Source organism: Punica granatum, chromosome 1 (genome assembly GCF_007655135.1).
Source record: "Punica granatum isolate Tunisia-2019 chromosome 1, ASM765513v2, whole genome shotgun sequence".
NCBI lineage: Eukaryota > Viridiplantae > Streptophyta > Magnoliopsida > Myrtales > Lythraceae > Punica > Punica granatum.
Genome location: NC_045127.1, coordinates 43,311,058 through 43,334,830, shown reverse-complemented (window position 1 = coordinate 43,334,830; position 23,773 = coordinate 43,311,058). Strand labels below are relative to the sequence as shown.

The window sequence follows — 23,773 nt, the reverse complement described above, 5'->3', positions numbered from 1 at the left end:
TAGTTAAAAAATTGAAGAAAAAGTAAAAAGTAATAATTGTGTTGTTGAATTGAAGATAAGCAGAGTTAAGTGGAGTAAAGTTTAAAAAAAAACTCCAAAACCAAACATAGTAAAATGGGCAATTTAATAGCAATTGGCCATAGATAAAAAAACAAAGTACTGTTTTCGAAATTTTTGCATTTTTTGCCATTTTTATGAAAAGGTCCAAAATTAATTCATGTAATTTATTTTTCGGTAAATAATTCATGTAATTTTTAAGATCTTTTCATTCTACCACATTTTTTTCTTCCTTTTTTGGGTGTGTTTCTCACAACGTCTAAGTGAGAAGATCCAAATTTATTATTTTTCGTTTACAAAGCGGGTTCAAGAGTATGGTGCAATAAAATAAAAATCATAATCCTAATAGCTAATAATAGGGCATGGGTAGTTGCATAATGAGAATCACACATGAAATCTCTTAGTAGACAGGTGATAGTGTGCGTCACTATAATACACTCTCTTTTTTCTCCATACTTGTTATTTTTATTATAGGATATATAGAAAACCATGTGAATTTAGGTGTCCCAAGGTATAATTTGCAAAACATCACAACGATAAGGTGGTCAATTTAAAAAATTTCAAAAGTTGGAGGGCACACATTAATCGCATTCTTGATCCAAACTTGTGGAGGGAACACTGCAATTTAGCTGTTACCCTTTTTCTTTTTCAGCCACATGCTTGACACACTTCCCTCCAATTATGAACTGACCATTGACAAAGAGGATTGCACGTTCATGGTCGACATTTGAATATACACAATATATAAATACGCACATATATATGCATATAAACCCGGGAAATTGTAACCTAATATAGCATTAGAGTGATACATTTGGTATTTCAGTTCAAGTAAACACTTAAATTGAAAGTAGAGGTAAAAAGATATTTGTATTAATTACGAGTACCGAAAGTACTAAATGCTTAAATTTATAGTACCAATTCTGATACCGTGACTTGTTATCATATTAGAGGGACCATAGACCAGACATTGGGGAAGCTGTCGTGGGGTAAGAGCAGAGCAGCTGAACACATTCAGTTGATAAAACAAAACGTCCCTTTAAAGCAAAGCCCGCATATACTTATATAAAGGGTCGAGCATTGTCCCCACCCACCTTCCCTTCCGAGAGACAGTCTCAAAGCTTCAACCACAAACCAAACCAAAAAGATCACAACACCAGTCAAAGACAAGCAAAGGCTGAGCCAAATCTGACATTCCAACCAGAAAGAAACAGCGCAATGAGCGGTTGTGATTAGAATTCTCCATTCAGCCCCTTCTGAACCGATGGAACTCAATGAGGACCTGCAGGGCCTCATTGAGAGAGCAGGGGAGCTGCAGGACAGGATTGGCGACAAGATTGCGGGTGCTCATAGCTACTGCAAATTCTGCTCCGAGCGTGGAAGGTATTGCAATGTTGTGAGTGCCGAGGCATATGAGGATCGGGAGAGGCTGGTTGAGATTAGAGATTCGCTGAAGGATCTCGAGACCATGCTCGTCTATTTGCAGGTTCACTCTTTGGCTCTTCATCTTTTGCTTGTAAATATTCTTCTCAGGGAATGTCCTAATCGGGTCATCGGCATCTCCAACGTTGCAATCTTGTCTAGACCTGTGATTGATTTATTCGAGGCAAATGACTCTGACTACTTCATTAAGATGGTGTAATTCTTCTTACATCCCCAATGTTGAAGCTTATTCATTGATTTGAGTAAAACATCTCGATGTAATCTGAAGAATCTCCACTTATTAATTCATCGCGAAATTATTTGATGTTGAAATTGATGAATCACTGGTGTGTAATTAAACTGTTTGGTTTGTTAAACCTTTTTTCTCTTTTTCACTCTTCGGAGAATATACACGCATGGCAGAGACTACGAAGCTGGCAACTCGTAAACTGGAATGCCGCGCTCGTTCGTTTGGAAGAAAGCAGATCAAGTCTCATTGAAAAGGCGAATCAATACCGGGGGAGGTCTCTCGATGTGATACGAGAACTAGAAGAATGTTTTGGCAATGGTGGAATTGGATTCGGACTCGGAGCGAATAATGATAAGATGAAGGAAGACGCGGGACCCCCAGCCCGGATCCGAAAGAGGAGGCTGTTCGGGTTACTGATAGGTTGCATAGGAAGTCTGTTTAATCCTTGGAAATGGCATGGAGCAGCCCGAATCGCAGTAAGCATGGTGCTTGCTTCAGTGAGCGTTTCGTCTACGGTTTCTCTTATACATGGATGCTGGCAACAGAACTCGATATCGAGGAGGAGATCTCTTTCGTCCGTACGATCGAAGCGACGAATAGAGAAAGATATGACTTTGGATGTGTTTTATGGCAGGGGATGAAAGCATCTTGTCGAGCATAACCATAGCATTACAGTACACAGGTTCATTTATTTATGCAGACATTTGTTGAACAGCTTGTCACTAACAATGTCTACGAAGGAAATTGTTTATTTAATTATTTCTTTATTTATCCTTGTTTTTCCGGTTACATTTATTTATCTTTTAAACTCCAAATTGATAGCAATCACAATTTACACCAAGCTGAGGCCTTTTCAGGTGGTTTCAGTAGGAATATAATTAATTCAGTACATGCTTTTTTTAAAAAAAAAATTGTTTTTTACAAGGAAGGATCGTGGGAAAAATTGAAATAAAAAATTCTAAAAATAAGAATTAAACTTAAACGGTCATGATATCAAGTTGAATGTGAGCGACACGACATTGAATTTTTTTTTTATAACATACACTTTTTATATCTTCTCCGAGAAATAGATGCTTTGCTTTCACTTTTTCTATTTTCATGTCTAAACCAATGCAGTAAATTATTATAAGAACGTGTTTGATAGCTACGAATGATGCAGTAAATTATTATTATATATATATATATATAAAAGTAAAATAGACTCATAAAAGCAATTGATAGGATTATATTTAATAAGGTTAGAGTCGTCCATTTGCTTTATCGCTAAATAATTTTTGTAAAACTTTCTTATATTATTATAGAATTTGAGAAGAATTTTAAAAAGTTTATACTTTTCTATTACTTTAGCCATTGTATTCATTCAATATAATAAACGTTCTAGATACGATACATAATTTTAAATTACTCATATAATTACAAATTTATATATCAATTATAGTATCCATATATCCACGCTCTGTGTATAGTAAATACACTATGTAGTGTATCTGAGAGCAAGCTCTTTGGAAGTAATATGATTTAAAAAATTATTAATAAGTGATAATAAATGTACAAATAGATTCTAGATAGAATATTGATATATATATATATATATATAATTAGCTAAAAATCGATTTATATAAATGACAATGCATAATCTTATAAATACAATAATTTTTAATTAATATTGTTCAAATTATCAACATAATAAGTAATTAATTAAATGACTTAAAAGCAAGTTTATTTTTCAAAGATCTAAATCAATTATATAACTTTTTTGATAACGAAAGGGTGCATTGCAATAGATAGCATGCTAAAGAAATAATTAATTTATTATTGATGCAATTTTAAAAGAAAAAAAGATTATTGCAAGCAAACTAATTTCATGATACTAAGGTCATTTGAAATTATAATAACTTATTTCATGAAATTATAATTCATAAAAATAAAAATAAAATAAAAAAATATATAACTAACTAACATTTGGAAATTAAAAGCACACAAGATAATGTTTTTAGAGCAAAAATAAAATTGCAAATTAGTAAATGCATTAACAGATTATCCGTGATAAATCCTTGTAATATATTAAGGATTTAATAGATATTTAATTCATATTGAATAAGATAATTAGTTGCAACATTATTATTGGAGTATTTATACTTAGTCTTATGTTATTGAAAATTATTGTTTTGAATTCAAATTAATAATTTATTTTTATTAATAAGAAATATTTTGTTAAAAATGTGAATAATTTACATAAAGATAATAATAGGTATGCGATAAAGAACATGTGCAACGCACGAGATAGAAGACTGTTGTAAGAATTAAACCCAAACGTTCATGATGTTGTCAAACATGACATTCCCTCATGGCATTTTGGCTCAGTCGGTTTAATTGGTTGGACCGGTTAACATGTAAATCACTTGATTTAAAGGACGATATCTGTTTTATTTGAATCAGCGATCAATCCTGCTGGAAGGGCAGCCAATTCCAACACTGGCATAAGCTAACGGCGGCGAGGGCAGTGGCGGCCTTTTCTACTTTTCCCTGGTGGATCAAACCTGTTGATCGCTGGGGAAAATCCACTCTCGGCTGGGTTACCATTCAAATGGGAAGGCAGAACAAAATGCCCTCTCTTCGAATGAACGTAACTACTCGGAAGAGCTCTACGCGGTGGAAATATAACAATGTAAACGGAGTGACTTGAACCAGTACAAGAAAGCCGCTCTCGCCGTTCCATAACAGGAGAGACAATATTACCGATCCCAAATGGAGCTAAACCGGGGAGTTGTTCAAGCGAGAAAAAGAGATCAAAATTGGGACGGGCCGGGCATATTAACGGGGGGGTGGTGGAAAATGACCCGAGATTTTCAAACCGTTATAGATTATAGAAAAAAATTAATTTATGAAATTAAACATTTTTACTCCAGAAGAAGTTCACGCCCCCATGAAAAGATTTTATTCGATTGAGAATGTAAAAGTAGAAAATGAATTATTATGGTAACCAAATATGTAAATCCTGTTAGTTCAGAAAATACTTATTAAAACTTTTTCTAGCCAGATACCAAACGCCATTAGACGTGAGAGGGAGGCCTATTTTAGTCAAAGTTTGAAATCATGGTCTTTTTTTTTTTTTCAACGTCTGAAATATTGAGATAGTTTTCTAATCACACCAAATCTCAGGCCTTTTTACGCATCAATACATATATAAAAGGTGATCTTTCTTTAGAGACTTGTTTTTATTTTTAACATGGTTTAGTTGTATCCATACATATTCACATTATTGGTTTTATCGGTTATTAGTCGTGATCATATTTTTGATTTTTTTTAGTTTGATATTTTAATGATAAGATTATTCAATATATAGGCATAGGGCTTTTCTTTAATTTCTGTAATCTTTAAACGGTACTATATGCATGGGAAAAATTTTAAGAAAATAATTGTATGCATCATTTCATAAAATCATTTGCGTGTTTCAACCCTGGTGAAAAATATTTGACTTTGAATTTGTAAACGTAGATTCTATGGACCTGTGCTTTTCTTATTAAAATAGATTTAGAAAAGAGAAGAAAATTGAATAAGATGAAAAGCGAAAAACAATTATATTAATGTTTTCTCGAAGAATAACGAGGGATTTTCTTAGTATTTCACTCAAGGCTTCACTCTCCGTATATTATAGTATAAATATAGATAAGCGCAAAACGAATAAAATTTGAATTATTTTCACGATGTAATTTTTCTTCCATTACTCTTTCATGAGGATGGCATTAATTGATAATTAGGGTTTCCTTGATTCTTTGATGATTTGAAGATTGATCGATCTATTTCATTATAAATATCACGTGATGTGCATGCTGAAAGTCAAAATTAACCGGGGGCTCCTAATTTACTCATCGATTTGATGATTCTTGGGATTGAATATTTTGATTCCAGAATTGGTGAATTTCCAATTAATATTAACGGTTTTCATTATATTCCACAAAAAAAAGTAATTCAAATTAACTCTAACAAAATTCTCCATTTCTAAAAACAAACCGATATATTCATGACTATGGTTCTTAGTAATAATTTATTTTGACAAAGCATAGACCTGACGAACATTGAATTTCCCCCATATTGGTGGCTTTCTTAGCAAGTTGATCATAAACTCCAAGTTTACAGTACCATGACTGAGTATCTAGAGATGGACGGATTATTGATTTTATAATTCATATAATTCATTAAAAATACTTAATTTTAATTTTAATCGAAATTTATAATTTTATCATAGAAAGTAAAGTTGAAAATCAATATATTTTCATATAGATAGATATGAGAGTAATATAAATTATTCATAAATTCATTTCATATGTTGAATACATATAAATAATTATATTATGTATTTATACGTATATTTATAGTTAATTCGGAATTATATAGTTTTTCATTTTAAAAAATTATATTTATTTTGATGAATAATTAATTAATTACAATATGAGAGAAAACGTGGAGTTTGAGATTTTGATTTTTAGCATTCACGTTGGAAATTGTGGTGTTCCAACCACAATAATATCATCTATATATAATGGGTTAATTGCACCAATGATCTAAAAAGTTTCATAAAGGTTATACGTTGGTCCAAAAAATTTTTTTGGTAACTTGTTGGTACATTAAGTTTCAAAACCGTTTAAATGCAGTACATTCTGTCATCTCTTACTTGACGTTGTTAGTTCGACGCTGACATGACTTATTATGGATCATTGTCCTCTCTCTCTCTCAATTAAAAAAAAATATTGTCTCTCTCATATGTTTGTTCACTCTCTCTCTTCTCTTTCTTTTCTCTCTCTCTCTCTCTCTCTCTCTATCTCTCTCTCTCACACGTCTCTCACTCTCCTCTCCCCACCTAGATCTCTCTATCCACTCTCTCCTCACTTTCACTTTTCTCTCCCTACCTACAGCCCGTGAGGAATGAGGAAGGAAGATCGAGGAAGGAGAAAAGAAGGCAGCGGCGTTGCCTTCTTCCCGACTACCACCATCAGATCAGCTCCTGCCGGCGAGTAACTCATCGCCACCCTATCACCGCACCGATACCTCCTCATTCCCATCTCTTGTACTTGCTGGCCCTCGCAGAAGATCATATCTATTGCCCTGACCTCCTTTGTCTCGGCTTTCTCCACCCAAGCTTAAAACCAGAGCATCGCCATGAGTTTCCGTTCCTCCGCCGATGCAGGTTCCTAGGCTTCCCTATGGTTTGGAACCAACTCGAGCTCAAGCACGCATCTCGTCATTGCCCCACCTCCTCTATATCTCGAGCTCACGAGCTCAGTCCCACTCTTCTGCCAATTCTTTTTCCCTTTCTCGCTCCCTTCTGTCCTCAGCTGTCACAGTTTGCGTCTAATTTGATTTCACTGTGAACCCTTAAGTTACTTAAAGAAACATTTTGCACAATTATGTAACTTCTGTAAAACATTTTGTACTATTAAGTTACAACTTCAAAAGAGTTTACACCATCATGTAACGTTCCACCAAAATCAGATAACAATTTGAAAGATTGAGCTCGGCCATGTCAGAAAGGTGCTGACATGCAGTGAGCCAAGTCAGCGTCGGCTTGACGGCGTCAATCGCGAGATAACGGCATGTACTACACTGAAACAACTTTGAAAGATTGTGTACAATTAAGTAACAAAAAAACTGTTTGTACCATATTGTAACATTTGTAAAACTTCTTGGACCATCAGTGTAATTTACCCATATATAATATATAAAAGTCGAAGTGAAATGTGAGAGCTCCATTTGAAAATCCATAATTCATGGTAAATGTTGTTGCTTTCTCGGATCAATCCATTCGATAACCCTCAGCTCTACGTTGAATTGACATTTCAATTTCAGCTTGATAAATTTTACTATATATTTTTTAGTCTTATTCAATGTATTTTAATTATTTGCCCATGTTATTTGTATGTAATAATATATATAATTATTTTTTCAAAAAATTAAAAGATTTTTTGATATTTTGAAAGAGTTCCTCGATATAAGTGATATTTTTTCAAGTTCTATGTATCTATAAATACGAAACAAAAATTCTTCTTTTTTTCATCATTTTTTATACAGGACAATTTTTCTTACACTCTAAATGTTCCTTTTTTGTTGCACCAATTCAAATTATAATTTTATAATATATATATATATATATATTTATAACAAGGAGTATGCAGGTTTTGCCTAACTAATCCTTATCATACACAATGAATTCCAACAAACCCATAGGACAAGCGCTCCAGCTACGCTTGCCAACCCTTGAGTTAACATTATAGGATTATTGATTCTCTATAATATGATTTTCGCATATAATCATATGGCTTGGTTATATATTTGTTTTTGGTCATGATATTTAGATCTTTCATAATTTGTAGTAATTATTATGTCTACTTGATAAAGTATATATAGTTTTTTATATTCATATATATTTGTACATCATATATGTTAAATATTTAATATAAAAATTTAACGCGCACTGCACGAGTGTCAACTAGTTTATATCAAAACTCAAGAATGTTTCGCTGTCGGGAAATGTTTCATCAGTGTTGTGCTTTTAGTCTTTTTTACGAGAGAAAATGTGAATATATAGCTTTCTGTAGAGCTACTCAATTACAGGATACTGAAGCTCTTTTCCTTTCTTTTCTCAAGGAACCAGAAAAACCGGATAAATAATTGAGGAGAACATGATAGCCAAAACAAATTGAAACCATACTATATCGCGAATGTAAAGAACAGGACAGTTGCTATAGCCTCATATTCATACCTGAAAACTTGCAGAACACCCAGTTCTGTACATACATTGGAGGACAAAGTAAACTTGCATCTTTGAGTCCTCCGTATAATTCCGCTCTAAATTGTTTCTCGTTCTTTCTGATCCAATTCAACCTATTTTCTTTAATGCGGTGCATTGGCATCAATACTATAGTTCTGCATAAAACGGCCTGCACTCAACTAAATTTGTCCCTCTTGGCGTCTTTGTTGGAGTCATAAAGCATAGTCTTGCCTCATACTTAAGGATTCTTGTTTGTACTATTAGCAGAAGCAGAACCACTTGAAAATAACATCGATTTCAAAACAACAGGATCCAAAAGAATAAACACTGAACAATAAGAGGGATGCTGGACTCAGTTTGTTGGAGATTGTTTTATAGAACGGTAGGAGAACTTCCAAATGTTCTCATCCGTTATATCTTCCATTCGATAGTTTTATAGGATAGTAAGGGCACTCCCAAATTTTGGTTACAAATGGAAGCTCTGTTATCCAAGTAGATAGACATCATTTTTGCACGAAGAATCTGCCTCCTTCGAGCTCTTGCAAGACGGTTCTGGTTAGCTGGAGCTAAAGCTTGTTGTTCTAAATCTGTCGAACAAAGCATTAGAGGAAACGTGTTGGTAACAGCTAAGTCACATATGGTGCTATGCACAAATGCTTCTGGCTGTGCATAACTGGGCGAGGGACATCTATATATCCATTGCAAATGTCACCTGACTGCTTTGAGGAGCCTGCTCCCCCTTCGAGCCCTTGCAAGATGGTACTCATCAGCTCGAGCTGGAAGCTTGTACTTCTAAGTCTGTCGAACGAAGCATTCAATGTAAGTGCGTTGATAACAGCTAAGTCACATATCCATAAATGCTTGTGTTCACAGTCAATGGTCTATCCATAAGAAGAACACGACTGTACATAACTGGGCAAGAGATCTATATATTCATTGCGTATGTCACCTGAACGCTTGGAGGAGCGTGCTGCGGCTGCTGCCCTCCTTGAATCAAGCAATTTTTGCTCCTACCTCTTACAAGCCGAAACTGGGCAGCTTGGGGCCTTGGGCAGCGACTCTGTCTTGCAGCTTTGTGGAACAAATATTGCAGCAGATGACTTACCCCCCAAAAAAAAAAAAAAAAGGAATCACAGAAAATGGGCGAAAAGATTAATTATCCAGGCTGAAAGTATTCATGTTGTAGCACTACAAACTCTTTAAATGAAACATTAATTGATGATATGTGAAGAGTCTTTCCACCAGGAGCTTAGGGTATCTGTAGTAGAAGCTCATTTGGAGTGTTTGAAAAAACTGATGTGGCATGTCATTGTGAATCCAGCCGGACACTCTCACGGGAATACTTGGAATTACATATTATATAGATTCCTTACAGCTAGCTGTTCGGTTCGATAAATGAGGAAGCCTAGAATTAATGCGGCAGCATGCTCGCAATTGCCAACAAATGTAGGATACCGTACATTAATATACCCGCGGCTGTTAAATTGTCTCACCATATATTTCAGCAATGGTTGATACGGAACTAAAATATTTCCGACCCTTGCAAAAGTTATGATTATTAAATAGGTTGGTTGAGAATAACCTTTAATGCTTGATCTCTCGACTGGATTAGTTAGATCTTATTGGGCTCTGGATACCATGATACACAGATAACGTGAGATGAGACTAGTAACTAAACTTTGCATTTGGAAAAACTATCTCCCCGTCTTTCTCGACGTCAGTAAGATAAATGCACACGGTCGCCAACAGTGTCCACCACAAGCAATATCGGTGAAGTAATTATAGCGTGGATCATAGAGTTTCTGGGATTTCATTCCGAACAAAGACCGAGAGTCATGTAACATGTAAACATTATTGGCACATATTAATTAATAATTAAAGTTCCTTTTTCAGAAATAAAATTTTACTTGATAATGCAAACAACATCTTGAGATATAATTTTTTATACATAATTCAATTATTTAAGTACCAAAAATTCTATAAATATATCTATCATTCACAAGTCAAATAGAATACAATGCTTTTTTTTTTTATGAAAATCAGTGATACTGTGCAAATTTTTTAACTAATTTTTTTATGAGCGTACAAATTTTTAAAATTTCAGAACACATGTCACCTACTATAAAGGTCGGAGACAGATCTTTTTACTCCTTTTGTTAATGTAAGGAGCAGGGCCCATTGCTAAAAATAGAAAAAGAATTATTGAGGAGTTCAGGATCTTAAGAAAGGCTTTGTTGGCAGATTTCCATCGAAAGGATCCTATTATTATTATTATTATTATTATTATGTGCTGAAGGATCTATCTCTTATCTATTTTATTTTGAGTAAATTGATAAATTGGTCCTCCAAATATGTATATTACATCAAATCTGATCTCAAAATTTTTTTTACATCAAATTGAACATTGAGAGATTAAGTGTATATCAAATCCGATCTCAAGAAATTTTTTTACATCAAATTGAACATTGAGAGATTAATTATATATTAAATCTGCCATCAAGAAATTTTTTTACATCAAATTGAACCTTCAAATTCGACCTCAAGAAATTTTTACATCAAATTGAACCTTAAGAGATTAAGCATACATCAAATCCGACCCCAAGAAATTTTTTACATCAAATTGAACCTTCAGAAATTAAGTGTACATTAAATACAATCTTCCGTCAGAATGCCGTCAAAAAATGAATAGAAAAATTTGATATGGCATTCAACAGTTGATGTGGCATTATTTGATTGTTTTCTTTCATTTTCTTATTATTTCCTATTTTTGTCTGGCTAAAAAAGGGTATTTCCTATAGCTCCCTCACTTTTTCAATCGGAGGTATGAAAAACTTCATCCTCCTGGCGCGTCATGTTCAATCGTTGGTGCTCTCGGTGTAGAGAGTTAGAGACAAGTAAAGAGAGGGTGACGGAGAGATTACGGTAACAGCGATTGACTAGTCTACACGGAGAGCACCAACGATTGAGGAGGATGCATTGGGAGGAGGAGGTTTTTCCCGCCTCCAACTAAAAAGCAGAAGAACTGTATGAAATACTTTTTTTAAGCAAAAAAGAAATGGAGAATAATAAAAAAATGAAAGAAAACAATCAAACAAGCTATTGAATGTCAGGTCAAATTTTTCCATTCATTTTTTGACAGCATTCTGATGGAAGGTTGTATTTGATGTACACTTAATCTCTTAAAATCCAATTTGATGTAAAAAAAATTTTGGGGTCGGATTTGATGTACACTACGCCCCGTTTGGATTCATAGTTACTTGATTTTAACTTTAACTTTAACTTTAACTCAACACACTACACAACAAAAATACACATTTTTCAATTCAAAAATTTTAACTTTAACTTTAACTCAACACACTACACAACAAAAACACAAGTTTTTCAAGTCAAATTTATAATCACATCTCATTTGTCATTTTCTACAATCAAAATTAAAATCAAAATCAAAATAACTTTAACTCTGAATCCAAACGGCCCTTTAATCTCTCAATGTTCAATTTAATGTAAAAAATTTATTAAAGTCAGATTTGATGTAATAAGCATCTCTAGATGATCAATTTATCAATTTACTCATTTTATTTTTTATATTAAAAATAAGGTAGAATATTATAAATTATATATATATATATATATATATATTTGTATGTCATCATCATGTCGAGTCGCAGGGAAAAGATGGCGTAACGGCTCGGACCGCCACCAATTGCTTGGCGTCCTCAGTTCCACGCCACGAATCACATTCCTTCCCTCTCTCCTTCTCTCCCCTTTCCCATGCAGAAGTCAGAAGATGATGCAAAATCCAATTTTTACTCGAATTTATACTTTTTTATTTGATTAATTAGACCGACCCAGAATTTTCTTCCTTTCTCAAGTGTTGAATTCCTTCTCAAAGTTCCAATTTTTCCGGTTCCGATTTCAATGTCCAAGAATTTTGGGATGAGCTGAACGGGAATCAATCAAACCCTGGAAGCAATCAGCCAATCGGCAAGGGGGGCAACGCATAGATGGTGGGTAGCAGACAAGGCGTGCCCTCTTGGGTGAGCGCAGCTGCCGCCACAAGAGTCGACTTCGAGGCCAACGTGTCCTCCTCCTCCTCCTCTTCTGCTTCTGCTTCTGCTTCCTCATCGTCAGACAACAACATGTTCAGGGGAGAGTCTCCTCAGGAACAGCAGCAGCAGCAGCTTCAACAGTATCGTCTGGCTGATTTTAATTTGGGGTTCGGGGAGAGGGCCCTCTCTGCCGCCGGTGCTGCCGTCCTGTCCGCCATCATCGTCAACCCTCTCGATGTCGCCAAGGTGGTGTTTTGTTTCCCCTGAATTCCACCCATTTCCACGAAGCCAGTGTCTGCTCATTTCGCTAATGTTTCGTGAATGAATCATATTTGATTGCTGTATGGTGTTCAAATTCTTTGCTTTAACACTTGTTTGCATATAATCTCGTATTCAAGTCACTGACGAGGTTTATATCATACCTGTTCCTGTTTTTGATCAAATCGACGTGCTTTGCTCTTGCTTCCGTTTTTGTCTGTACAAGTTTGCTATGAAACGCAGCAGCTGAGTGTTCTGATTTAATTCGTTTATGAATGCTAACACCTTCACAGACAAGGTTGCAAGCTCAGGCTGCTGGGGTCCCTTACAGAGGTCTTTGTTGTCCAGCCCCCTTTGACACCAGCATGGTACTGTAACTTGTCCAGTTGCTTTGTCGTCTGGTGGTATGGTTAACCTGGGTAGAATAAGATCGGTTGATGTCTTCTCCTGAATGTCATTTTCAGATGCTTCCTGATTTGAGAAGTGACCAATTGAGGGCCCGTGCTGTTCTTGGCGCTGAATGTGGATGCCCTCCAGAGTGCAATCAGTATAAGGGAACACTGGATGTGTTCTACAAAGTCGTTCGCCAGGTTGGTGTTTCAAATGTTTACCTGTCGGTTTTGTTACAATTAGTTCGCCGGCTAGTAGGTGCAAGAAAAAAGCTGATTAGCTTTCTTGTTGTGTAGCATGATGTTAGTTAGGGTTTGATGTTTTTTTTGCAGAAGTCCTACTAGCAAGCTTCTTAGTGTCAACCTCGTGTTTTGTATAGAACTCACTTCTAATGGACTACTCTTCATAGGAATATTAATTTTGACAGGAAGGGTTTGCCAGACTGTGGAGAGGCACGTATGCGAGCTTGGCTTTGGCGGTCCCGACTGTAAGACCTCCTGTTGGCTGATTATTCACTATGGATTCATTCCATTTATATATATATGGTGATTCTGTATTATGTTTAATCAGGTGGGAATCTATTTGCCTTGCTATGACATCTTCCGGAATTTGATGGAAGATTTTACGGCACAGAACTCTCCAAGCTTGACGCCATATGTCCCTCTAGCTGCGGGCTCTATAGCACGCTCGCTAGCTTGTGTATCTTGTTACCCTGTGGAGCTTGCAAGAACACGCATGCAGGTACTCTCCTTGCTGATGAAATAAGAATTGAATATAGCACTATTTTGTCTCAATAAGTTGTGTTTGTAGGCACTAGAGTGGATACTGACAAATAGATATTGATCTTTTTTGACTGATAGGCATTTAAAGAAATGAAAAATGGGCCAAAACCTCCAGGAGTGTGGAAGACATTGCTTGAGGTCACTAAACCTGTGAAAAGCCTAAACAGCCCTCAAAATTGTAAGTTCGGGATCTCCCTGTGTAATAATGGCTGCCATATTGGTTACTACAGAATAGGTTTTGGTATGTTGGCTCCTCTTTAAATATTTGTTTGTATGGTCCCATGCACCAGTTCTATACTACCGGATCCTGTGGACTGGTCTTGGAGCTCAATTGGCTCGTGATGTGCCATTCTCTGCAATATGCTGGTCCACTCTTGAGCCGGTAAGTTTCACTCACTTCATGCAGTTTGTGAATTGTGATTTCAATTCCAAATAGATGCTCCAGCATATTATGATTTTTAATGCTCTTACTTGCCCTTTCTGCAGATCAGGCGGAAACTTTTCAGTGTATTTGGAGATGCAGCCAGTGCAGCTAGTGTTTTTGGGGTGAATTTCTCGGCGGGTGTTGTAGCAGGAATGCTTGCTGCTGCTGCTACTTGTCCGCTGGATGTTGCCAAGACGAGGCGGCAGATAGAGGTTGGTTCAACACTTAAGAAGCTATATCGTCTTGCACTTTCAAATCAAATATGTCTGGAGCTGAGAACCCTGCATCCATCTCCCCTGTTTTTGTGGACAATATATTTTATGTAGAAATATGAGGAACATTAATGTGCTAAGAGGGCTTCCGAAGCTGTGTAGCATTCTTTGAGGAATAAGAATATGTTCCCGCAAGTTATTATGCACTGCATGTTTCAAATGATACTATAAATCGAGGTGCCATGTTGACAAAGCTGTTTCTCATGCAATCTGTAATTCTTATTACAGAAGGATCCTGAGAGGGCACTATCAATGACGACTAGGCAGACCTTGGCCGAAATATGGAGGTATTGACATCTGCTTCATTTATTCATGAGTTTCCTTTGGAGCAAATCACAATTGATCTCTCTTCGTTTTCCCAGTCGTTAGTCTACTGCTGCATTGCATCTGTTTGGTAAAACAAGTGTATGTATTGCCTGTGCCCTCAGCATAATAAATGATTTGAGGATGGATATTTTTCTGAGAGGTGCCTTACTAGAGCTACTGAGAAGATATTCCATGTTTCCGCCTTCAAATTAAGGATGATATGGCCCATCCATCATAGTTCTAGGGAAAGCCTTCATATTTCACGTTCCTGCGCCATGTTCCTTGTTCTGCTTTGCTAATAACTGAGACTCCCAGTAGTTCCTTATATAAGCAAAACATGTCATGAATTAGGTATGAAAATAATTGTTAATTCAAACCTTAATTTCTCTTTGATATTGCTCTTGGACAGGGATGGAGGAGTGAAGGGGCTATTTGCGGGACTAAGCCCTCGTGTTGGTCGTGCTGGACCTTCTGTTGGGATAGTGGTGTCCTTTTACGAAGTCGTGAAATACGCTTTGCATCAGAGACACATCACTGGTGATGGAAAGGGATGATAATCAGTGTTTCAGTGATGCGCCAGTTTGGGTTCTCAGAGTTTTGCTTGCTTGTCTAACGGCGTAAAAATAATGTTGACACAAAAAGTTTCATACATAGTGCATGGATATTCTAACCTGCAGGTTTCAATCGCATCTGCTTGGGAGATCAACTGTACATTTATGGATGTAATGTGAAAGGCCGAGAGCAAGACCATTTCTTTTGTTCTTTCTTAATTCTTTGGTTTAATAGCTCAGAAATGCCGGAATGTGGCAGAGCTTCACAATTGATACGAGAAAATAATAGGAGCGCACTTTACCATTTTACAGCAGCTTATCCTTCTGATGTTGAATGTTCTTACTGGTCTGCTACGTGAATTTGCAATGCAAATGGGAATGGGATGTGCTGTTGCCTCATTATCCTTGTTGAACGTTACATATTCGGTGGGAAGAAATGTTGGAATAATTATTATTGATTCTTGAATAATAATTCCATTTATCTCTGCATCGATTATAACTATGGAAATGGGTAGCCAAAGCGTCAAAGATGACATAGAGCACCGGTTCGGTTCGGATTATGAGATTATGTAGAGCAGCATAGAATGTTTAAGGCGTGTTAACCCATGAGGTGCCTCCGGAAATTGAGATGAGAATTTGACGTATGTATGCACCATGACAGGGGAAGAATATGCCATCAGAAGAAAAGTTATACGCTCAGACTCCAGAATGTGCCATCAGGACAAGACGAACCCCCGGATCAGAAGAAGAAGCTGGAAGAGGCGTCGAGCGGGTGGATGAGGTACGTGAGCAGCAATGCCATGAGCATCAGCACATAGGCGATTCCCTGGTCGATCGACGTCCCTGCAAGTCACCACCATTTTAATTTTTTTCAGAGGACTGAATTGAAGGCGGGGCACAACACAACAATGTGAGAATATGTATATGCACAGTTTCCATCAGAAACTGAGGATTTCCCGAGCCCCATTGATTGGGGAAACAGAACGAGGAATGTAACCCCTAGACCCACATATTATTTGGAATAAACACAGAGATATAGAGAGAAGAGCGTGGTGATAATGACCATCGCTAGCGGGGGCAGGAGCAGGGGCCATGGAATCTGCCTTGGCTACGGAGGGGGGCCAACAAATGGCGCAAGCGAGAGCGAACATGGCCATGGCACTGAACACAGTTCGCAATGAGAAGGACGCCATTGCCTTGCCCTGTTGAAGAACAGCCCACACTCGCAGGAGGAGGATGAAACAGATGATGGAGCGGAGTCTGCTCCTTAATAAAGGGCCGGATGGAGGACTATACTAAGTGAGAATGATGGATATTTTACATGATTTTTTTTATATATATATTTTTTCACTAGGTCCGGTTTGCACCGGTTGGTATTTGAAAGCCCGATGAATTCCGATTAATTAAGGTTTGAGTTGATTGGCCTACTAAAGATAAATATCCCAACAATGAATTTTTTCCATTTACATGACTCGAATATAAAATTTTGCTTGTGAGAAATAGGTATCGAATCATCTAAACTAATCCAGGTTGACATTTTATAAGATATAGCGGATTGAGTTCATATAATAATCTTGTGGGCATTTTGTGATAGTGCTTTTTTCTTCTTCTTTTTTCAAAATTTTCAGATATAATTCACAGGGGCAGCCAGTGATAATTGAAATGCAAGTTATTGAAGATTCTGATATTTTCAGATTCAGTTGAAAAAAAAAATGGTCCTGCATATTGATGTGATGAAAAAAAAAAGATTATTACAATTAAGAATAATTAGAAACTTTACCTCAGTGGACATTTAATCCCCATCTATTGCAATTTAATTCTTTTTTTTTTTATGTAACGTGACGAAATATATCATCTAAAAACTTCTCATCGAGGCAGAGAGAAGGGAAATGTATGTTTATTATGTTAATAAGGGGCTGCAGGGCCGACCGACCCCCTGACATCTTCTATTTTCATCTAATCGTTTCAGGTAATGGGATTGATCAGAGCATGTGCATCCCCATTGCCACTGTCCTTTTCTTTCCGATTTTGTGTGCTGACTGCACCTAATGAGGAGACGGGGGGTCGTTTTTGCAACAATCCACGTGCAATCCTACAGAATTTATTTCACAAAAATTCAATGGGACTTATTTTATTTTCAAATTCAACAAGAATTTAATTCATTTCACAAGAATTCAACAAATTTTTCTCATTTAGAATGTAAAAAAGGATGCAAGAACTAATTTAAATATATATATATATAAGGCTATAATCCAAATTCTAATCGGATCAACTTCACCCAGATTTGACAAGATATTTTTCCCGTGAAAGATTTGATAAGAGTTCAGTTCAATTGAAAGGGCCTATATCTAAACTAAATTTGCAAGTCAGTTGCTGGAAAAGAGCCAAAAGGAAGAAAAATAAAAGATACCTAGGGAGAGTATCGATATCCATTTATTAGTTATTTAGAATTTTCTTTTATTGTATTAGGCATTGGACTTTCTTTGTAACCGAAAACACCAATGCGGGTCGATTCAAGCGGTTCGGTGCTTGTTTTGCTTAAGCAAGATCGGGTTCGAGTAATTGTAAATGCAGAAAATCCATACTATGAGAGCCCTATCCCTTAGTGAGTTGACTCGGCTCGACTGGATTAGTCGAAACTCAATTGGACTTCCAGATATCAGGTTACACCGAAAAAAAGAAGAAGGGAACACATACGCAGCAGGTCTCTAAATTTTCTTTCTCTATATTCAATGGCTACAATCACTAATTCTGCAGATTTTGGTTTTTCCATGCCACACATAATTAATTGAGGCCCTTAGATCACCCTCAATCTAATTCTAGACCATCCATTTTTATGTTTCAACTTTCAAAAACACCCCCAAAAAATCACAATTTGGTCCCTTTATTATATAAAATGTGATTTTGGCCCACCATTCTTTTTATCGGTGTCTTATACCATCACAAATCAGGGCTGATGACATGGATTCATGTTATTGTGCCATGTGTAGTATTGAACCAAACCGGTTTACGAGAATTTAAACCATATGATTCAATAAAACAGTTTCAATTGAGCCATCAAATCGGCTTAGAAAATAAAACCGGTATGATTGGTGGTTTATGGTCTATGACATGGCACTCCCTTATTAGTCCACACATGAGATCTAATTTGTAATACTAGTGAAGGTTTATGGGAGGAAAATTGGAAGGTAAAGAATGGGAATACCTTTAAAAAAAATTATGTACAATGGACGATCCATATTGAACGACAAGGAATCTAAAGGGCTCATATTAGTTTTTTACCATATGGAAAATTTAAAATTTCCTCTTTTAACATTGAATATGCTTCTTCTTTCTTATGGTAGGAAACGGGTGGAAAAGCCCGAAAAGGAAAATTAAACTATACAGAAACATGACATGGAAGTTGGCTGGTCCCAATAGTATCGCCATAAAGGAGAGATTGAATGCTCTTAGAAGGAAAATGGAAAATATGAACACCGACGAGAACTTCAAGGGCTTCTGGATGAACCACTTCGCACATATATTCTCTTTTTTGAACGTTTGATAAAACTCAAATATGAACTTCTCTCAAGAAGGCCTCGCATCGTCTTAACAAGTGAGCGGATGGTAAGAGCACAACCCCCTGCAACGTATGTAGGAATTTAGTCCAAGTAGGCCAGATTCAAGATAAAGTAAAAGAGCAGTAAAATAATATGTTCAAGAGGCGAAAAACGACAATTTCATAGAAAAAAAATTGGTAAACTTGAAAAAATGTACCATAAATTCATCATTTTATTATTTATTTTTTGGTGTGCACAACTTGATATCTAGAAATCCAATGAACGCTAAATAATTCAGGTTCTAGCCGATTAGTCCACTAAGAGACAAACTTTATTTAAGAGGAATATACATCGAACTTTAAGTCGACCTATGTTGATTATGACGTATTGTTCATTTTTAAATTTTGCAATGTTCATTTTCAATTTTGCTTTACATATTGTCGAAAGTTTTCCTATGTATTTGCCAAATATACTAAAATATGTTGAAATAAATTATTTAATTTTAATATATATTCCATATAAGATTATTGATTTCGTTTTAGTTCCACGACAAGAAATACCCTCGTTAGAGACAAATAATAAGAAACAATTATAAAATTTTCCTCTAAAACTCTTATATTGAGACAAATAAAATATATGCCTCTTATATGGATTTTATTTGTCTCTAAAGCACAAAAATTAATACTTTAATAAATAGTAAATTTGTATCACAATTTTCAAGCAGCAAATAATACTTTTGTCTCTAAAAAATAATTTTTAGTAACATATAAGTAGAGACATATAGAAAATTTATCGCTAAATAATCTCTTAGAAAGCAAAATATTTAATTGGTTCTAAATCCAATCGGATTTGCCCATAATATATTTGTTTTAGAGATAAATTACAATTGCCTCTAAATCTAATAACAATTTGCCTCCAACTTAACAAATTTTATCTACAAAGTAATTAGATAAAATGTTGAAAGTTTGCTGAATTATTTTTACTTTAACATAGAAAATTTATTAGATATAAATTAAAAAAATTCAGGTAACTCTTGACTAAAGTAAAAGATGAATTTTATTTATTTATAAGTGTAAATTATGTTATGCAAGTATTAAATTGAATAAATTAGTCGCTAATATTTTTGTGTATTTTGCATCATCTATTGTGTTTTTATATGATTTTTTTATATAAATTTTTCATACAGAAACAATCTTCAGATTTACCACCCTGAGAAAAAAAATTATGATATATATGCACAGTATTTGATTTACTAACATATTTACATATTAATTATTTTTAAAATTGTATATAAATAAAAATTGCACATATTTATAGAGGCATGATGTTTTCTTTTTTTGAGATATAAACTGAATTTGTAATTTAATTCAAAGATGTATTGGTGGTGAAATGGTAAAGGTGTGAGGCTAAAAATGTTGTGCTAGAGGTGAAGTGTTTGAGTCGAGTTTAAAACACAATATAAAGATATTAGAGATATTAGAGTCAAATGTGATTAATATAATTTTTTTTTGAAAATCTATACAACAATTACGATTGTCCTCAATGATAAATTTAGTAACAAAATCTTATTATATCTCCTTATTTGAGGTAAATTTAATTAACATGAATAGTATTAATTAGTGACTTTTATTAATTGTTGCTAATTTGCCCATATAGACCTAAAATAACACAGGTAAATGACGCAATTTACTCATTTGCCTCTTATACTATTAGAAGCAAATAAATAGATTTTAGAAACAAATTTCATTGTCTCTAATATGAGTTTTTCTTTTAGTATTCATTTTCTTAATATTTCAAACAACATAGATCAATTACAATAGAAATAAATTGAAAAGAACTGAAATTATCAATATCTATATTATATATAAAAGTATGACAAGTTTTTTCAACTTTTGATATTTCAAAAATATCTTTATACCCTCGTCCTCGTGACTTTTTCTAGCACATTTTCAACTCGTGACTTTTGATCACACATTATATATATACACACACATACATATATATATATACCGACTCTTTTTATTCATTGCTCATTTTCGACGTTTTATTACATCACATATTTCTCAACCGAGGTAGTCCTTCATTATAGGTATGTTTGTTCTATTATTATTTCATAACGAATTATAATTTCAAATTTTAGTTGCAACATATGTTTATTTTCAACGTCTGTTGTCCCAACAAGTTCATACATTTTTTGTATCATCGCTATTGATCCCGTGATTGTTTCCAAAACTTTATGTTTCCTCAATAAAATTCCTATATCCTTCGTGAATTTCTACATTTCTTTTCATACATTTTACTCGCACACTTTTAGTATGCTCTGTTAGTATGACTTTTTCTTACACATTTTCGACTTTCTATTCATCGTTCATCGCCTTACATGTTCTATCACATATTGCCTCAACATAGTTAAACTTTGTACATCTCTTATAAAGTACAACCATTTCCAAAGTGTTTTTCCGACTTTTTTTTTTCCCTTTTTTCCCTTGGTAAATTAATAATATTACTATTTTACATTTTACTCAAATAATACGAATGCTACTAAACATCATATCTTTTCAATAGTATGTCATCCTTTCATTCATTTTAATAGGAAACATAAATTATCGTATCCTTTCTCATGACATTTCGATTTCAATGCATCATTTCATACTTTTTCACTGTAAAAACTACCTATCATGTTCTTTATCATGATTATTTACTTTGACGAATGCATCAAACATGAAATAACTTCTTCATTTAATGTTCACGGTTCCTCTCTCCCCTTTCTTATTTACATCGGTAATTTTTTCTATTTTCTCTTTCAATTTTTAATTACTTCTCCTTCTATTATTCTTATTCTTTGACTTGCTAATCGTTGGAAAAAAAATTCATGTATTCTCTTTCTTCGACTATAATCCTTTTATTTTATGTTTCAAGTTTCAAAAACTAACTTATACCTATTTTTTTCTTACGACCTTTCGATTTCAAGGCGCCCTTTCATACTTTTCACTTAGCATGCTCTTTCTTATTTACATTTGTATTGGTGGTTTTTCAAAATTTATATTAATAATTTTGAAAAATTATTTTATAGATGGATATTTCTGATGAGTTACTGACATATATTCTGTGATTAATTCCTACATCATTAATTTCTTTATTTTATTTTGTTTTATCTTATCTCATGTTTCTTATTCTCTCCTTATTCTTATTCTCTTCTTTTTCTTTTGTCCATAGACATCGGCTACCGTTCTATCCATTGCTACCATAGTGTCTGCCACCACTACTTGCTAACAATGTTGCACAAGATTAGATTCCTCATGTTGTTAATGTCCTCCCATCATGAGCTCTAGGTACATTTTCGTTATTGTTCCTCAAGGGTAGTGTATTAAACGGGAGAGATAAATTGCTTCCAATTTAAATCTAATAACGATTATTAATACAATTGATCAGTTTACAATTAAAATTAAATTTACTCTTATGCCTTAAATGGGATCTAAATTGTATTGTTTGTTTTCTTATTATATATATATATATATATATATTATAATATATAATATGAATTAATAAAACAAATTTATATACATAAAATCGAGTTCAATCAACTTCGTTCCAATTTTCTTTCTCTAAAACTTAACCCCAACCCTTATGATTTTTAACTTTCGAAATTTTTTGATTGATTTGGTTGGGTTTTTTTGAATTTCGAATTATGAGTGTCATTGCAAGATTATTTGTGAAAATAATATTTCTATTAATTATTTTGTAAACTTTTGTAGAAAATTTGAATTTGCTTCTCTTTTTTTTCTTTGGGATGTTCTATTGAAGTGAAAGATTAAGTAAGAAAAATATATCAACTGAAAATATTTCATTGAAATAAATTAATTTTTAATTTCATTAATTTTATTTTTAAATTTCATTTCTATTATTTTAATTGTACTTTCCAAATTTTTGTTATTCATACATTAGATTATGCACCAGTGCTACGTGCAGTGTAAAAAAAACATGGTTTAAAATGATGTCTCTGTATTTTCATCATTATCTATCATTTGTAATTCTACATAGCTGTGCTATTATTAAAAAAATTTAAAAATTGAAACAAAATTTTTAAAAATTAATTTTTTTAGTGAAAGAAACGAAAAGTAACTTAGGTTTGAGATAGAGATAATGTGGGGGTTGAAGAGAAATAAGTAAAAAGTAGAAAGGAAAATGACCACTTGTGAATTGATGAAAAAGCGTGATAAGAGAGATAAATTTAAAATTTGAAAAATTTTATAGTTTTATTCTTGCATTCAATTTTACTTTTCTTCAATAGACTAAAAAATAATAGAAATAATTTCATAAATTGTACAAAAATTGATACATATACTTAGATATCTTGATTTGTCGTTAGTATGCCAATTTTGTGTATACTTTTTTATGTTACACATATGTAAATGCTATATCAATATATGTACATATATGTTTCCATTGAAATTAATATTATTTATTTATTTTATTAAATTATATGAAATATTTTTTGTGAATATTATTAGTTACTTTTAATAATTTTTATTTTGAATTTAATATTTAAATACCCATGGGGTCCACTTGGTACATTTCCATGTGTTATGTTTGCAAGGTTAGTGCTATGTTAGAAAAATCTGTGACATAAAACTCAATTTGTCATTTTCCGTGCAATTAAAAAAGTTCGTTGTAGAAATAATAAGAACGACAAATTTTTTTCTT

General features: G+C 34.1%; 3 protein-coding genes and 1 long non-coding RNA gene across 5 annotated transcripts; 2 read left to right on the top strand and 2 right to left on the bottom strand.

Moving 5' to 3' along the window:
• Positions 1 to 1,129: 1,129 nt before the first annotated feature.
• On the top strand, positions 1,130 to 2,500 carry LOC116195941. Of its 2 annotated transcripts, none has more exons than XM_031525382.1 (2): positions 1,130 to 1,543; positions 1,885 to 2,500. In XM_031525382.1, the coding sequence occupies exons 1-2, from the start codon at positions 1,322 to 1,324 to the stop codon at positions 2,368 to 2,370; spliced, it is 708 nt and encodes a 235-aa protein (XP_031381242.1). In that variant the 5' UTR covers positions 1,130 to 1,321; the 3' UTR covers positions 2,371 to 2,500. The 2 variants fall into 2 exon arrangements, with proteins under 2 accessions (XP_031381242.1, XP_031381251.1); XM_031525391.1 differs by having other exon boundaries at positions 1,137 to 1,543; positions 1,903 to 2,500.
• Positions 2,501 to 8,498: 5,998 nt separating this feature from the next.
• Positions 8,499 to 9,882, bottom strand: LOC116192693. The gene is made up of 3 exons (XR_004154131.1): positions 9,448 to 9,882; positions 9,211 to 9,296; positions 8,499 to 9,085 (listed from the first exon to the last, which is right to left on the bottom strand). It is a non-coding gene; the product is annotated as an uncharacterized LOC116192693 (long non-coding RNA).
• A 2,286-nt stretch (positions 9,883 to 12,168) lies between these two features.
• On the top strand, positions 12,169 to 15,849 carry LOC116192340 (mitochondrial carrier protein MTM1-like). The gene is made up of 10 exons (XM_031520876.1): positions 12,169 to 12,793; positions 13,099 to 13,173; positions 13,270 to 13,395; positions 13,623 to 13,682; positions 13,766 to 13,936; positions 14,056 to 14,155; positions 14,268 to 14,359; positions 14,464 to 14,613; positions 14,902 to 14,960; positions 15,389 to 15,849. Exons 1-10 carry the CDS (start codon positions 12,503 to 12,505, stop codon positions 15,531 to 15,533), a joined length of 1,269 nt encoding a protein of 422 aa, XP_031376736.1. The 5' UTR covers positions 12,169 to 12,502; the 3' UTR covers positions 15,534 to 15,849.
• Positions 15,850 to 15,905: 56 nt separating this feature from the next.
• Positions 15,906 to 16,815, bottom strand: LOC116192341 (arabinogalactan protein 16-like). Its single transcript, XM_031520877.1, has 2 exons — positions 16,594 to 16,815; positions 15,906 to 16,373 (listed from the first exon to the last, which is right to left on the bottom strand). The coding sequence occupies exons 1-2, from the start codon at positions 16,721 to 16,723 to the stop codon at positions 16,270 to 16,272; spliced, it is 234 nt and encodes a 77-aa protein (XP_031376737.1). The 5' UTR covers positions 16,724 to 16,815; the 3' UTR covers positions 15,906 to 16,269.
• Between the last annotated feature and the right edge of the window lie 6,958 nt (positions 16,816 to 23,773).